At 38.7% G+C, this 17,823-nt stretch overlaps 1 protein-coding gene and 1 pseudogene across 2 annotated transcripts in view; one reads left to right on the top strand and one right to left on the bottom strand.

The window, feature by feature from the left end:
- Nucleotides 1-926: 926 nt before the first annotated feature.
- Nucleotides 927-4,057, bottom strand: LOC122659024 (annotated as a pseudogene).
- Nucleotides 4,058-11,724: 7,667 nt separating this feature from the next.
- LOC122658167 (far upstream element-binding protein 1-like) overlaps nucleotides 11,725-17,823 on the top strand; it is a 28,630-nt gene continuing 22,531 nt past the window's right edge. For both annotated transcript variants that reach the window (XM_043853076.1, XM_043853074.1), the window contains exon 1: nucleotides 11,725-12,014. In XM_043853076.1, coding sequence (XP_043709011.1) covers nucleotides 11,819-12,014 — 196 coding nt within the window. In that variant the 5' untranslated portion in view covers nucleotides 11,725-11,818. The remainder of the gene's footprint in view (nucleotides 12,015-17,823) is intronic.

Below are 17,823 nucleotides of genomic sequence, written 5' to 3'. Positions count from 1 at the left end.
TTCTAACCATCTCTAAAGACTCATAAGAGACTAACCAAGAAAGTAGAAACCTCAAGGTTGGGGGGGGGGGAGAGTTAGCTTAGTTGGCAAAGACCAACACTTCATAATTAAGAGGTCACGGGCTCAAACCTCCTTGGGGCTAATCTAATAAACAGAAAAAACAAAACTAGGAAATCAGAAGACCAGTTCCTTTTAATATTTTCACTTTTAAGCCAAAAATAAAAAATAAAAAACAAAAATTTTGTATTTTGAAATATTCTAATATATATTATGGCTTAAGCAGCCTCCAAGGGATTCAGACCAGATTTGGTATGATTTACACTTCATGTTCATGGAGCTCATTTATTGCTTTCTCTTCTAAGCCAAAAATAAAAAGAACAATTTTGTATTTTGAAATATTTGAATATATATTACGGCTTAAGCAGCCTCCAAGGGATTCAGGCAAGATTTAGTATGATTTCTACTTCAATTTCAGATTGATTTTATGAAGTAATCAACAAACAAATTTTTGGTCAAGAAATTGAAATTGTTTTGGTGTCATAAATCTGAAATATTTCGAGAATAAGAAATCCATTTGGTAGTTCAATTTTTTAGGATAGATTCTCTATATTTCTTTGGGAGAGGGTGGTGGTGGTGGTGGTGGTGGTGGCATGGTGGCATCAAGAAAAGAAGAAGGGTGACGATGTTTTGTTTTTAACACGAAAGTATTGCTTTGCCCATCAAATTTACCATGTACTCATTAAAGAGCTGAGAGTGAAATCAATTTCAATTTCAAAATTGAAACAACTCTTCTGTTATTTCACAATTTTTATTCCAATTAGTTTATTTTCACTGAAATGAGTTCTGCAAAAAATCAAACCAACTAAACAATCTCTTAAATAATAAAACGTACACCCCATGAAATTGAAATTGAAAATCATATAAAATCAGGCTTCAGGCTTCAGGACATGCCCGATGAACAGCACAACTCTAGACGTGTCTTCTCTGATCAGGAACATGAATGGGTGGTCGGCCACAAAATCAATAACATTATCTGGTTGTTCGTGAGCGCACAGAAACCTCCCCACAACACCAGAAGCAGCAGCAACTTCAGTACCTTCCTCGCTGACATTAATAAACGACTTCTGGTATATTTTGGAGACACAGAGCTCCGAGGAGGCCCGCGGTGAATCCACCATCTCTGTGAAACCACCAGACAAGAAGGGCAACACCAGTCCTAAATCTTTTAAAACTCTGGATGATTCAAACCCAAATGAAATCTTGAACTTCGGAATCCTAAAATCTCCCACTTGGACTGCTTCAGAAGGGAGATAGCGATCTAAGAAACCAAGTTCCGAACCAACCTTGTCTACCAAAGCTGGAAGCCCATCTTTGCATCTGATAGTAATAAGTATATGGAGAAACACCTCTTCTTATCTTCCCCTTGTTTATAAGGAAGCCTGAGGATTTTGAAACCATCATAAGCCTCAACATATTGATTTTTCTCACTAGTCATGAAGAGGGCAGTAACTGAACTTCCATCTAAAAGGTAGAAGCTATAGTCAGTGGTGTCCCATGCATCAAACTTCTCATTCCAGGCTCCCTTAAAATAGAGTGCATTTGCAAAGATCAGTCTGGTCAACGACTCAACTGATCCTGGAGGAAGAACCTCTTTGATAAGCCCATTCGTCTCCTTTTCAGCCCATGAATTCACTTCATCCAACACTTCATCAGCCTTCAATATGTTCTCACCATGCATCAAAATTAAGCACATTAATAAATTAAACATCGATCAGTATATATATATGTGACAGAAAAATAGATAGATAGACAAATAATTAATAACAAATTATGAAAGTTAATTAGCAGGGGATTGAGCGTGCTAGAGCCTAACACCTTTGTCTTGAAATCAACTTGCTTCGACACTGCCTTGTAAACTTTATCAACAATTTTCTTGAAAGAAGGCTTCAAAGGGAGAGACTTGTCCATCCAGACACCATTTGCAAAGCACAAACAAGGACCCCCACTCTGGCTACCATCGGCCAAGACCAGGCTGACGATCTCGGAAGCAAACGAATTGAGCTCTCCATTACTCTTCGACCTCAGAAATGAAAGCATCTGGTCAAGTGTTGGAGCCTCGGAACCCGCAGCGATTAAGCTCAGAAAGACATGGATCGACAAGGGGGAGAATACAACGTTGGAGTCCATCCCTTCCTTCAACAAGACATTCTTTGCAATTTCTAAAGAAAAATCGATTTGGTTACTGATCGAGTTCTTCGCAATTTCTAAAGAAAAATCTGTTTGCTTACATATCTATTGTCGGAGACCCATTTCGAAGCTGAAAGCAGAAAAATTGAGACTTGATTAAGTTAGGAAGATGGCGATCGATGATGGATGTTGGAGGGTCCAACCTCAAATCCCCAATGACCCGATTGACAGCGGGGGAGTTTCAACTAAAACGCTAAAACAAAAAGTCAACAAGTCCGGATCATGTCCTTGTACACTTATTAATCGCCACGTGGTTTTCCATTAACCTTGTACCTCTTCTTCCCAATTCCAACTCTCTCTTTTTTCCCCTTTGGTAACGTGAACCCCCTAGCTTGTCCAATTTGCGGTTCAGGTCTCCCCAGTTACATGAACCCCCCCCCCATAGGGGTGTCAGTTGACTCAATTCCAGGTCTGGCCCGGCAGAACCGATCGAGTCCGCCCTACTAAAGCCCGGCTCAGCTCGGCACCTTTACTAACCAGGCGGTCCCGGTGTAGGGAATCGATTCTAGGCCTGACCTAGCCCGACCTTTTAACTTGTATACTTTGCTATGGGCTTGGGCCCTGTTTTATTTATTGGTCCAAATCTATTTATGACATTAACTTTATGTTGGGTTGGGTTGGGCTGTATATTTTTCTGACATTAACTTTCTATTGGTCATCCTACCCTATCAAGGGCAAAATGGTCCAATAATGTTCAAAAAATGGGAAGCATTATGACATAACATCTCTGACTAACGGGAGGGACTATAGTGGTACTTAGTTTGAAAAGCAGGAGTGCAATTGGAATTAGTGAAAGTTCAGGGGGGCCTTTATATATTTGAGCATTTTCAGGTGGGCATTGAAGAAAACCCAAAATTAAAATATTCAATTTTAATGGGCTGCACCGTTTAAAGCCCGTTTATATTTAAACAAGCACATAGTCCGATTTTGCACCGTTTAAGGCCCGGTTAAGGACTAATTATATTATTATAGACTGAAGTCCAACCAAACCCGACCAGGCCCGCCCCAAACATTTAAACGGGCGATCATGGTGCAGGCTTTAAGCACCGTGAGACCTGAGTAGACCCCACAGAACCTGACTAAACCCGACTGATTGACACCCCTACCCCCATAGACTCGTGTAAGAAGGGTGGGGACAATTCCCACCCCTATTTATTAAACCCGACTGAGAGGGTCGGAGTCCGCCCTTTCTTCTCTCTCCCATTTACTATTATTTGTTGTATTATTATTTCAAAAATGCACTTTTTGAGACAATGTGTTATTTCAAAAAACACTTTAGAGTCAAAGTTTAAAAAATGTGTCTTTTGTTCATTCCCTCTTTTTTACTTCCCTCCATTTTTTAGTTTGAATTTATTGTGCACTCATGTGTGCAAGAGGCAATATTGAGCTCAAGAATAGTCCCACATTGGTTGTGGGAGAGTAGCTTGAGGGGTATATATATATGGTTGGTTCCTTAAGGTGTGAACCCTTTGGAGAGGTAGTCACCCTACTCCTTAGTGTGTGGGGGGTCCTTGGGGTGCTTTTGAATCACGTGCGCGCACCGAGCCGGGCCATGGCCGAGGTCGGGGTCTGAGTCTGGCCAAAACCTTTTTTTTGGTAGTAGGAGTTTTGCACTTTTGAGTTTTAATTTTCATTTAAAACTCAGTTTGGTTCAACCATGGTTCATCTATACGGTTGAACCGTACTTGTCTATTCGTATATGTATACGAATAGATACACCCCCTCCCTGTACGTGAAGGGAATACGTATTGTCTGTACGTAGGTCACCTGTATTCATATGGATATATCCCTTCATGTAAGGGTACTCCATTACTATATATATACAAGGTCTTGCTTGCATTTCAAACACACAACAGACGAACTGTCTCTGCAACAGTCTGTTCCAAAGACCAGTCTTTACTGTATTTTACTGTATTTTCTTTAGTAATAGAGGACTAGTATAGCCATTTGTAATCCACAGTACTCGTATCAGGTTCTGCAACTTATACGTTTAGGAGTTGTTTTTATCTTGGAGGGTAAGGTGCAAGGTCAATCCCGTTGCAGAAGTGGGGGCATCTAAATCCTTAAGGAAAGTATCTTTCAGATACGACTCAACTCGGTTTGTTCGTGCTTGTGCCTTTCTGGTTCGTTTCTCTCTGCAACTATTGTGCGATTACAGGTATTTTTCTATCTCTGTATATCTGATTAGTCTTACAGTATGTATAACATTAGTTAATTCAACTTCTTTCAACCCAAAAAAACAAAAAATCAACTTCTATACTTTTCAATTTTTTAGTTAACACTCATTATTTGAATTGTTTGAATTGTTTTGATTTTTTATTTCATCCTATTGCAACCCTTTTGTTGCCGGGAAAATTTAGTAATTAGTACCGACGGGGTGCTACAACAAATAAGATATCGCCATGTAGTCACATCAAAAAAATAAAATAGGAAAAATTACATGATTAACTATTTTTGGGCTTTCATTTACAAAACTATCCACCCTATGTTTGAGTTAATAAAAATAGACAAAAATTAGTTTAGTTTTACAAAACTAGACAAAATAGTGACTCTCCTTCCTTCCTTGGCAGTTCCCCTTTGAAAAAATCTCCTTTTTTTCCCCTTTGTTACTTGGGGTAGCAGAAGGCAATGATAGGGGTAAGAATGTCTAAAAAAGTAAGCGTAGATAGCGCCATCTAATTGACGATACCAATAAAATCTTTTAAAATTTAAGTTCTTTTGTTGGAGTTAGATCTGTTACCCAATAGAGGATTAGATAAGGCTTATCCCATCTCTGGAAACTGCGGAGGGTAGAGTCCAATTTTTGTAATTTCCCAGAATCGGGCGTCGGGAGAGAACATTACCACGGGTATTGGTTGAAGCCAAGTTTACTCCTGAATTGGGTTGGGTCGTTTTTCGAACTTGGACCGGTCCAAGTCTGAACATGCATCGGACCAGGCTAATTCCCACTTATAAATTTGCCTCGAAAATTCGAAAAATCATAATTTTCAATTTGGAAGTCCAAATTTAATGATCCCTATGCCGTTCTAAAGCTTGTTCTTGTTATTTTTCAATGGTATGAAAATCAAAAAACCAATTTGATTGAAATAATTTGAAATTTAATTGTCAAAATAAAATATTTTATAAAACATGAGAGAAGGTTTTATGTATGGCCGTGCATATGCATGGTCGGCATTAACTATTTTCAAATAGGCATAAATACCCATCTAAAATTACCATAAAGCCCCCATATTAGATGAGTAATGCATGGAATCTACCGTGCACAAATTCCTTTCCTATAAAATATTATTCAAATCAAATTATCTTTCGAACTATTTTTAAATACTTAGACTTAATTATTAAATCATTAAATTTAGGTCAATTTCAAGATTGTTTGACAGTATTAACTCATCAACCTTGCCAATGGTATTTTGGTAATTTATTAGGTAATTTTCATTAAATACTTTATAATGATTCCAAACCCCTTTTTTTTTTTTGGGTCATGGAAGACTGCAAAGACTATAAAAACGGACTATTGGACACATGTTCATCATCATCATGCCGGGCCTATGGGGGGTGACGAAATGGGGTGTCTATAATGCAATATATTGTTTTCCTAAATAGCGGTGAGAGATCATAGCAGGTAGGTTTTTTCTTCCACAACATAAGATTGCCTTTGACTGTTGGGCGATATTCCGTGTACCTTGGTTCCTACTTGGACTATTGGGCGATATTCTTGAATTACGTGACTGGTTTCGGAGTTGTGTGTTTGCCCACCATGTTCAGGAAATCAACACCTGCGCTGACTTTCTTGCGGGGTTCCTAACCTCTCGCCCGGAGGTTCATTTCTGTACAGATAGTCTCCCAGATGCTCTCTCTGGCCTTATAAGAGCAGATACCTCTGGGAAGAAATTCTATAGACTGTAAATTCTTTCTTTCTTATTAATATAAAAGCTCCCATTCCCATTAAAAAAAAAAAAGGATTGCCTTTGACAAGTGTACTTAGCATTGATAGTAAGAGAAGTTGAGATTGTTTACCAAAAAAATAAAAAATTTGCCGTTTTCACCCAAGGAAAAGGGGGTGGGAACATAATATATCTTTCATATTCACATAAAAAAAAAAATGAGGCTTATATTTTTCTTGAGGATCGCAAGTCTGCTTGATGTTGGGATTTAGTTTATTAAAGGCTATTGGATAAGAGTTTAGCTAAGATTTCTATGTGTAGGAAGTAGCAGAGATTTCTCTTTGTATAGCAAGCAAGGAACTACAACAAAGTATTGCTCTTGATATTTTAATAAGTCTTTACGATCATTTACTTTGAAAACAAAAATATTTTATCCCTTTGAAATAATTTTAGGATATGTAAAGTTTGTCCCCTATTGTCGTTGGAATATGAATCATTGTGTTGAGAGGAGACCTTCACACCAAGATCGAAGAGCTGGCAAGAGAGAGAGAGTTGAAGTGGGTTTCGAGGGGATTCTCTGATGCTTAAGTTAGAAATTCGAGCAATAGTAGAATGAGCTTGGAAACTGAAATAGCACAAGTTTGGGAGAGTAATTGAGGGTAACATATCTTCCCATTTATAAGATGGGCGATGGAGAAGTCTAATTCCTCGTAGGAGACCAAAAAAAATCGCTCTTATGGAGAGTCCCTAATCTCTTTGCGGTGGCCACACGATGAGAGAGTTCGAGTCCCAATGGATCACAACAGCTTTAACCCTAATCTTCAACTTTAACTTGGTCTTGTGCCACATATCAATCACCCATTGATGGGCTGTTTTCCGTATTTCAGACCCTTAATAAAATCTGATGCATAACGTTTGTAACAATGTAAATTTTTTATAATGAACATGTGCTAATATCTTCCCCCTCCCCTACTATCAACCGTATTCTAAGTATGTAACGTTGTTAAAATAACATGTGTAAAGATAAAATTACCCTTTTTAATATCTATTGAAAGCATATGTCTTTCTCTATTGTTTATGAAAATATTATATTACCCTTTTATGTAGAGTTAAAAGGCAAAAGCCTTTCGTTTTTTAAATACGATTTGATGTGATAAACCAAGACCGACCACTCAGTTGGACCGAAACCGACCAAACCAGATCTCAAAACAAAACAAAACAAAACCCTAAGTTCAAAATGTGAGATTCACGATGGAGAAAAGGATTTCTGCAATCAACTCCCATCGTCTTCTTGATTAGAGCTTTCTCCTCTGGTTTTATTGTCGAGGGAAAAGGTAAAACCACCCCTATGTTTTATCCCCTTGTTTAGAAGATTTCTTTTCTTCCCTTTTGATATTGACTCCCATCGTCTTCTTCCTCTCATATTCGAGCTTCGTTCTCTGCAAATCGTTAAATGGGTTTTCTTCCTCTCGCCTCCGAACCGTGAATCTCAAGCTTCCTTCTCTGCAAATCGTGAAAACATAGGGGGTACTGGTTTTACTTCAGCAACAGAGGTTTCCCTCAGACAATAAAACCAGAGGAGAAAGCTCTAATCAAGAGGGCTAAGGAAAAAGGGAAAAAAATAAAAGTAATGGAGAGAACCCAACTCCGTATACTAACGAAACAATTTAAAAGAAAAAACAAAAAACCCAAATCATATTCCTTCAAATGGTGAAGACGATTAAACTATTCATTACCAGGCTGATGATATCCTTCGTGCTTTGGCAACAACTGCTATAATAGATGGACCAAGAGTATAAGACTCAAAATGGTGAGGTGAACTGACACTGGCGCTACCACAACCATGATGGAAGATACACTGAGAGACCTTTAAAGTCCTGGCCATCATTTGTTTCAGAAATTTAATAATCCTTTGCACCTACTTGGTTGTTTCCTCCACATCTGATCTGGGTTTTACAACGGTTATTATTGTTAGGGAGTTTGTTCAACACCAATTCGAGAAGCATTTCAAAATCTTTCGAGTTGATGGGGGGAGTACGTTGTTTATGTAATCAAGTCTGGAATCCAACCCCAGATGTCTAACCCCTGCATGCTCAACAACATGGGGTGGCCAAGAACAAAAGAAAGAACCTCTTTGGTTCTTCATAGTTTGGACGAAAGTATTCACCGGTGCTGCCTCTGCTTCTCCTGTCTTGTGCAATTTGAGCATAAGAGAAAATTAAGAAAAAGAAAACAAAGAGCTTCACATGGACGAAAGTATTCCCCACTGCTACAACCTCAATTCGAACTCATCTTCTTCTTCTTCGATCTTCCTCCATCCCTCTTCTTCTTCTTCGAAAAATCGCTGGAATTCAGAATACTGGGTTTCAGAAAGTAAAGAGGACGATGGCTCTAGTTTTAGTTAAAACCGAGCTGGACCATGACCAGTTTTGGTTTGAGCGATCGGTCCGTTTGGTTTGCCAGACTTTCCACAGCTTTTAATTCAAAATTTTCTAGTTTTTCAAAATTAGCCGTTGGATTAACTGTTTTACACGTGTCAGAATCTTGCAAAAAGGAGATTTTGGGATTGAAGGGGTAAAAGTGGAATTAAAATAAATTAAGGGTAATTTGGGGTTTTAGATAAAGTGGACCTGCCTACGTCATCAATTAATGGTAGTTTTTAATGGTTATGATATGGTTGATAGTGCCTTTATAAAATAGGGGTGGAAGAAGATATTTTTCAAAACTTGGGTACTTTATTTAAATAAGAAAAACTTAGAGAGGTGGGGAAAGATACTTTCCCAAAAAAAAACAAGGGAATTGGGATAGCTTCCTCCCTTGGTATTAAAACTGAGCACTTGTTTCATCCATTCAGCCTCGTACCATAAACGATCAAAAAGTTGCTCCATTTGTAGCTAGCTCAGTTTGGGAAAAGGAAGTTGGCAATAAACAATATGCTTTGATTACATGGTAGTTTTAATGTATTTTTTTTGGGCATTTTGGATGGCGTACAATACTCTTTCTCACATGAACAGTTCAAATGTTTGCACAAGCGAGATTAAATAAATGTACTGGCTCGCTTGAAGCTAAATTATATGGGATTGAAGTAAGGACGTAAATGGATCGAATTTGGCTGGATAGTGGCATTATCTTGTATCCAATTATGTTTGGAGGTATTCAGATAATATTCTAATAGTTTTCGGACGGATTTAGATAATTTTCGGATTGTGAATTTTTAATACAGATTATCCTAAATGGATATGAACGTGGATTGAATACGAATTTTCGACTATCCATTGACATCTTTACCATTTTGTTGATGAAGTTAGGGTTGAGATTTGAGAGTTCAGCAACTACCCCTTCTTCTATTCTTTTTAGTCTTTGATTTTTTTACTTTCTTTTTATTTTTGATTTTATCTTGTACTTATTTTAAAAGATATAGATATGTGATTCCATGTATCACATTGCATAAAATAATAGAAAATCTAGAAAAAGAATCACATTATCTTAACTTATAAAATTATAAAAATAAAAAAATAATAAATAAAATCCAATAAGATAACTTAATCAGATAAACAGACACAAATATATATTTCAGATATTTTATTACCGTCGGAATGTTAAACAAATCAAATAATAATTGGTCGGATAGGGAGGTTATCATATTTGTATCCAATTAGTTTTCGGACGAAATTGAATTCTCCTTAACGGATATGAACGCGGATCGAATATAGATTTTCGAATATCCATTGACATTCTTAGATTGAAGTGGCATTTGATATTGAAGCAGAGAATAGTCTTAAAAGGGTTATCATTCTAGCAGTCTGTTTGGAAGCAATGGAGTGCCTACATTTAGATCAATATTTCTAGTTGCCCTTGGACATCTTTTGCCTTTTTATTTGACTTGTAGTCCCAATGTAACTGCTTGGAATCTTGGATTATTGCAACTTCAAGCATGTGAGTAGGCAAGTTGTTGATTTAGCACAAAGATTGGTGGATTGAGATCCTCTCCCACGCGGGACGATGTCCAGCGCACATCGTCCGGCTGGGGAGGCCTCGATCCACACGCCATTGCACCGGGATGTGTGTGGTGGTGTGGATCGAAGCCCCCCCGCCACACGATGTGCGCTGGAGAGGATCTCAATCCAAGATTGGTTAGAAAGGGTCATGTACATAACTCAATTTTTGATTTTCTTTAGGTAAATAAAATGATTTTGTCCATGTCTTGATCTTTAGAGTAGGATTTTAGGTATCAATATTGAAGCGGTCGTACAATTAATAGAAAGTGGTTTTTTTTTGGGGGTGGGGGGGGGGGGGGCAAAAGATCATTCTTGGAATGGGTATTAGAATATCAGCAATGATCGATATCGATGAGGCAATGACCAATACCGACATCAATTTTGTGCACTAAAACCATGCTCTAGAGTTCTTTGAGCCCCAAGCTATACGACCTGGATTGAGCTCCTCTCCCACGCGGGACGATTTCCAGCGCACACCGTTTGACTGAGGAGGCCTCGATCCACACGCCACTGCACCGAGATACGTGTGGTGGTGTGGATCGAAGCCCCCCAGCCGCACGATATGCGCTGGACACCGTTCGGCGCACAAATGCACTGAAGACGAGCCGGATCCATATGACCTCCAAAGTATTAAATGTAATTCCATATTTGTGAATTGTAAGCACTCTCTCCCCACAGGGGGAACCCAAACTTGGCAGTGGTCATCTAAAAAAAATAAAAAGATAATAACATCCCATAACCCACAGGATCTCACCCTTTGAATGGATTGGAGAAGGATATTTTGACATTCATTTTTTCCTAAAGTCCAATCACAATATCAAACCACTATCAAGAATCTCCTTCACTTATGATGGAAAAAACCAAAAACTAAATTCTGGATGTTTTTATTGGTTGCCAAAGCAATTAAAGGTTTGAGAATTACAAAATGGGCAAGAGATATCTACTTGGTCGCATGGTCTCTATACAAGCATTTGAGCCAATGGGTGAACACGCCTGAGTATCTACCTAGGGGGCATATGCGTCATCTCACGGTGCCCTGTAAGAGGGCATTGAAAACACCACCAAGTAGAGATATTTTTTCCTTAAAAAATTTTCAAACCTATAGAGGAAATTTTTTTGAGTAATTCTTATTATGATGTCCCCTTTTATAAATTACTTAAATTTTTACCATTTTTTTAGTATGGACAAAGTTTTTTTTTCCACTACTCCTATGAACGTTCAACCACCACCTTAGGGTTAGCAAGAATCACAACCCTTTAAAGGATTTTAATATATTTTCAAAATGCCCTTCTGATCCCATGTGCATCTAAACTCGCATTGGTGATTCCCATTCACTATGGATGACGGAAAATTCGGTAGAATTAATAATCAATTAAAAAGTTTCTACTTTTGATCTGGGAATTTTACTTTTCTTTCCTTTAATTTTCATGTTGTCTTTAAAAAATCCCAATATTCACATGTGGGGTATTACTGTAATTCCCATCAAATTGAAAATTAATGTCATAATTCGGACCATATTAATAATCAATTTTGCGAAGACGTTTTCCTCCGGTTGTGGGTTGGGTTTTCTGGTTTCCGTCGTCTTTGCTCAGTCCTTTCTCTTCTTCTCTAGTGTTTATCGTCTCTGCGTACTGACTGTGAGACTCAAATCTCTTTGATTTTATACAATCGGAATAACTTGAAGCTCAAATGGGAGAAGAAGAAGCATATTTGCATCCGGAGACGGATACGAATAAGAGGAAGTTGGAAGAAATCCAGCTCGCGAAGCAGAAAGCTCAGGAGATTGTGGCTCGACTTGTGAATGATGCCGGAGCCAAGAGAACTCGCTTTGACGACTCATCAGAGTCCTACTCCGGTGATTTTCAATCCAACTCTACATTTTCGGGTAAAACCTCTTTTTCTAGGGTTTTGGCTATCTGATTTGTCGTTTTCTTTATCTTAATTTTTTTGGTGATTTTTTTTGTTCAATGCTGCTGTGTATGCTACAAAAGAATTGTTGTCTCTGAAACCCTAACCCTAGTAACGCATCATATAAAGATATACGAGGAGATTTATGCGCATGTTGTTCAGTACAGAGCTGTCGGTTTGTTACTCCGTTCATTTACTTATGTTCGTAGCCCACCTTGACACCTAGTTTGAGAAATATCTATATGTTGGGAACTGTGTCTCTGGATCTATAATCTTGATGCGTATTTTCGCTGGATGCTCATTTTTTTTTTAAAACTTTCTTGAGTTGATGGGGACAGAGACGATAAGCACTAGAGAAGATATGTGGGTAGCTATGGCAGGTTTCTATTTTCAGTTTTAGAAAGTTTATTTAAGTAGCTTCTAATTTAAGTTAGTTTCTATTTTTGGGCAGAACTGAGATCCTATAAACCCTTAGTAGTTTCTATTTTCATATCTTCTGTTTTGATTTTAGGAAGTTTCTATTTTCTTACTTTCTATTTTGTAAGCTTGCCTAAGCTATAAAATTGGCATCCATTGTAAGCAAGAGTCACCAATTTATTAATTAAATTTACAAGCGCCTCCAATTCTGAGAAAGAATTTGCCTTTCAATAGCTGAGATAGCTGTGGGTGAGAGACTCAAGGCTGAGATAGCCTACCCTCCTCCTATACCCATTCCCCTTTTATCTATCCTTCTATTTTATTTTTTTGTTCTTCTAATCGACTCCTACTGTTGCTGCCATCTTCTGACTGCAATAAACTGCTGCTGGAGAACTCTTTGAAGAGTTGAATCAATTCACAATCATCACCAAGTACTGCTGCACCTGCAATCTCAGTTCTGCCCAGAATCTACTGCAAACTTCAGACTTGAATAACTTCACAACCAGCCATTAGAATTTGCTGATATTTGGAGCACAAACCACCCTTGCCTAGGCCTTTACTCGATCCTACTTTAGAGCCATTCCTGATGCTGGTTTGGTCCTTGTTCACTAAGTTATTAATTCTGATTTAGTTTCTATTTTGGTGTTCTGCTGCAATTATTATTAATCCTACCGTAGAGTGGTTCTTAGTTGAACTCCTTCTACATTATTTCGGTTGATGAACCAACACGGAAGTGAAGTTGTAATCAAGAGTTGAACTGATCTTGTTCATGAAATTGGCAAATACAACATCAGGAAGTCCTTTATATATCCTGCATTTTGTGAACATCCGTTCTTGGCTGGTTGTTATATTACTGATAGATTTGATCTGTTGAAGACGACGTTCATCAGTCATGCTTGGCTCTGGATTCTGGGTGGATGTTCTCAGATATTTGCCAACCGCAAACTCGGTGTTGGGGGGTTGAGTCCTCATCCTCTTCTTGAGAAGATTTGCTGTTGTCCTTCTTGAAGTGTACAAACATCTCCTTCCAGTTTTTCCACCATTTGGTCCATAGTTGTTGCCTAGGTGTGCGTCTTCGTCGTCTTGCGTCCAGGCCCCCTCCAATGCCTTGGTTCGTCTAGACGCTGTGACAACCATGCTTTGATCCATAACCTGTTCTGATACCAAGCTGATACGTACCTGGGGATTGGTGCGTTTACCTTTCTTAGTTAGATGGGTTTAAGATAATAGGAGGGAATTTGTAGGGAAAAAGGGTTGGCTTTACAAAGAAAGCTAGGCCTTTTGTCTTAATTGAGGAAGCCATGTCTTATCTCAAGAGAGATATCAAGAGAGATAATTTAGGAATTCCAAAAGCTACTTTCCTTCCTCCTTTACTACCTATAAATAAGGCATTACAACTCCCTACTCCATTTTCTCCATTTAATCCCACATTCATACAAGTTAAATACAAGTCACATTAACTAATCATGGCTTGATGGATTAGAAAAACTTACACCACTCAAGTAACTAACCCAATAACTTAACCTACCATAACTATCCACAACTCAACTTCCCATCTACGTGTAACATACTAAGTGATCACTCTTTTGATGTAGAGGGCTGTATGATGTGGTTCAGAGTTCTAGAAAGAATTCAGGAGCTAAGAGTTGCTGAACCACACTAACAGTCCAGGATCTGATATGTCAAAACCTGAGTATCGATATGAGCAGAATGGGAGACATTCAGTATCTAACAACATACAAGTCAGAATGCTCTAATTTTGTTGTCTGGTACACTGAAGGATGGCCTATCTAATGATTCTGGAATCCTGGAAAACGGATGCAAGTAAATAGATGAAACCCAGGTTGCTGAAATTTCAAGCTATATTCAAGAACTTGATGCGGTAGAGGAAGGTCTAAAATTACTCTAATAGATCACATCAACCTAGATTTGCATATCAGAAGTAATAGCCTGCAGATATTGATGTAGATCAAAACATGAAGAAGAGGCCAAACCACTGTTCACGTGAACCGTGTTGATTTGGCTTGGTGAGATTATTACTAGAAGAATCATGGGGGCATTATTGTCAATCTTTATTGACAATTTTTGGGAATTCAAGTGCTGGCCGATATTACCCTTGGTGGGGACCACATGAAGATTTTGGCTATCACCTTGGAGGAGTGAAGATTTTATTATGTTCTATTTCATTTCAGTTCTAGTTAATTAGAGTAGTTTCTATTTTCATGTTTCAACTTATTATGTTTAGTTTCTATTTCTCTTTTTACTTGAGGTGCAAGTATAGCTCTCTTTATATTGTAAAGGCTGTTAATGCCTCCCCCATGATTTCTACAGTGAATGAAGATTGCTTTGGCAAATTATGATTCCTTTGGTCAAGTTTTGATTGTGACGTGAAGGGCTGAAGGAGTCTGGCTGAGATAGCCAAATCCACCTCTCCCCAAACCTTCTATTTTCCATATTTTCCATCCTCTCTTCTGCTCCATCGAGTTCTGTGAGTTGCTGTGTTATTGAGACCAATCCAATTACCCCCAGAGTTGCTCGAGTGCTGCGGTCGCTGTTCCAAAGTTACTGCTGCTGCTGTACTTCAACAAGAGGAACGATCCACTGTTGCTGCCCTACTTCCAGCCCCAATCGAACCATCATATCTTGAAGATCTGAACTCTGTTTCCAGCAGGGTTTTGAGGATTGCATCACACCCACAAGGGGCCTACTCGATCCCAGTTTGAGCCCATTCTGTGGGCTGGTTTGCTCTACAGCCTCTACCTGCTAATTCCATCACCAACTCGGATCTCTCCAACCTTTCATCAGATCGGACTCAAAGTTGCGGCAAGGCTTCATCTCCAAAGGACCCCCCCTGTATCCAAACTTGAGCCCCAACTGGTGGCTGGTTTGGTCTGCAGACCTCCTATTTTGGTGTTGATGCTATTTCTCCCAAATCCACCACTGGAATGGCATGACACTTTGAGCATAGTCTTCACTCCTTATCAGCTACACTCAATCCTACTTAGGTGGTATTCTCATGGCTGGTTTGGCTTAGAACTCTAACCTGCTAATTTGATTTTTGTGGGTTATTTTGGGACTTGTAACCTAGTCTTATATAGTTATATTAGATATAGATGAAGAAATATATTGTAATAAGAAGTTTTAGGGTGAAAACTTAACAGGTTGATGGCAGAACTGAAAAGATCTATAGATCAATAACATAATTGGAGAATAAGAAGGTCAGAGAAGAATGATCGTGATAAGAGCAGATCAGAAGAAATAGGATGGAAATAACAGTTGGCCAGATCTGGAATACCCGTCCACGTATGCACTGCTCAACAACACAAAAATTCTTAAGAAAACTTATTTCTATTAGTAAAAAACTTCCTAATCGACCGGTGGTGTTTATATTTATAGCCCTTTGAAATTCCTAGTTCCTCTCATGTTTTGGACTCCTAATCACTCTCTTACACTTGACAAAGTAATGATTTGTATGGTAACCATCCAAAAAATTGATTCTGGGGGCTGAACTGAAACAGATTATGTATGTGTTGTCCGGTCCGTTTCTGTGATTTTTTTAAATGGACTGGGTGATATAATAGATTTTTGTTTCTCAGATTTGAGAATCAATTCTACGAAAATCGGGGAAACAAGGTCGACTTAGGTTAACGAGGGGCATCTTTGGAATTTTCTGTCAAAACATTAAATTGGTCTAAAACATTATTTTGAGACTCTCCGGCTGCCGCTGCAAGCATCTCGTCTCCTCCACATTCCAGATTTCCAGAACTCCAGCCGTCGAGCAAAAACCGATGACTTAGGTAAGGCCCCTACCCCTCGTTCTGTCCCCTGTGCTCTCTCTCACGCACAGCATATCTTCCTGCTGGATGATCATTAAAACAGCCCCAACGGTTTGTATTTTGAAGAGAAATTTCTGCAACCCTAAAAGTTTTCGATCTCCGCAACCCTCTTCCCTGCGATCTGGTTTCCCTCTTTTCTATTCTTCTTCTTCTTCTTGCTGTTATTTTCTGTTTCTCTTGAGTTGCCCACCCCCTGTTTTGCTCAGTCCCCCTCCCCCCTAATGATTGTGGACTGTTCCTTCCATCTACTCTTCTTTCCCATTCGACTTCCCTATTGTGAGTAACAACCAGAAACTAGATCTGTTTCTGTGACCTTTCTGCAAAACCTGTTTTAGGAATTTGTTTCGCTTTTAAGAGTTGAGGATTTGACCTGCGATTGGGTGCTGATATGAGGACTTTGAGGAAAGAGTTAGAGAGGAGGTTCAGGACCACAAGAGTTATAGATGGTTTCTATCTGCTTCAACTGTTTGAACCGATTGCTCTTCTTCAGACTTATGTAAATGTAGTACCTGAAATGTTAATGCTTTGTTAAGCCAATGGCAATGAAATTTGTGGGAAAAAAAAGGCTGCATGAGTTCTTTTTTTTTTTTTTCCTGTGGTCTTATTTTTTTACCCAAGTGAGCTCACATTTATAAGCTCTTTTTTTTGTTTTCTGATCATCATGGCTTTTGTGGTTTTTTTATTCAATAACCAGAGAATGGAATGGGAAAAATAATCTCTTTATTGTTGTTGACCTGATGAAAATATCAGATTTCCTTCACCTTTGTTAAGAGGTGGGAGATGGGAGCGGTACAGGGGAGTGATGGGTGTGGTGAGGTAGATTAATAGAGGTGGGGGTGGGGCGGTACGGGGGAGTGATGGGTTGTTATTAGAAGAGAAAACTGTTTCTGTTAAAATTGCAATCCATACATGTTTCTGTTTCTCTGTAATAGCAGAAACAATTTCTTACCAGGTTTACCATACAGCATTCGTTGGTACAGAATTACTCCAAAAATCCAGAAACAGAAAAAATTGATTCTGACTTGGAACCAATTTTTTGAAACAGAATGATTGCCATACAGATCCTAAGAATCATAACTGGATTCTATACTAGCTGATAAGTATCCAATTCCAACTCAAACTCTTCTAACTTGGAGACCAACACACTCAACTACTACTAATCTCGTGTACCTGCTTTAGGCCCCAAATATTTGCATATAAATTTGGCTCGCTAAAATGAAACCTGGTAGAATAAAAGGCCCAACTTATGTACTAACTATTCATAGATTTTTTAAGCCCATTGGACTGCGCCAGCCATTTGTAGACCTCCCATACTTGAGCCTAAGCTTACATAATGTATCTGGTGGACGGGTAGGTAGGAACAACTCTAAACCCCCCCGGATAGGATCCCAAGTCAAAACCCCACTCAGAAACCTGAAATTTGACTGAAAAGTGGAAACTCACACCTCTCGGAATAACACCAAACTCTAGGAAACAATAGTTAGTAGGAAGGATAAGAACCCCCAAAAAGATTGGAACAATCCGATTAGCAGT

This window comes from Telopea speciosissima, chromosome 4 (assembly GCF_018873765.1).
Source record: "Telopea speciosissima isolate NSW1024214 ecotype Mountain lineage chromosome 4, Tspe_v1, whole genome shotgun sequence".
Classification (NCBI taxonomy): Eukaryota; Viridiplantae; Streptophyta; class Magnoliopsida; order Proteales; family Proteaceae; genus Telopea; species Telopea speciosissima.
This window is presented reverse-complemented; position numbering and strand designations above follow the sequence as displayed.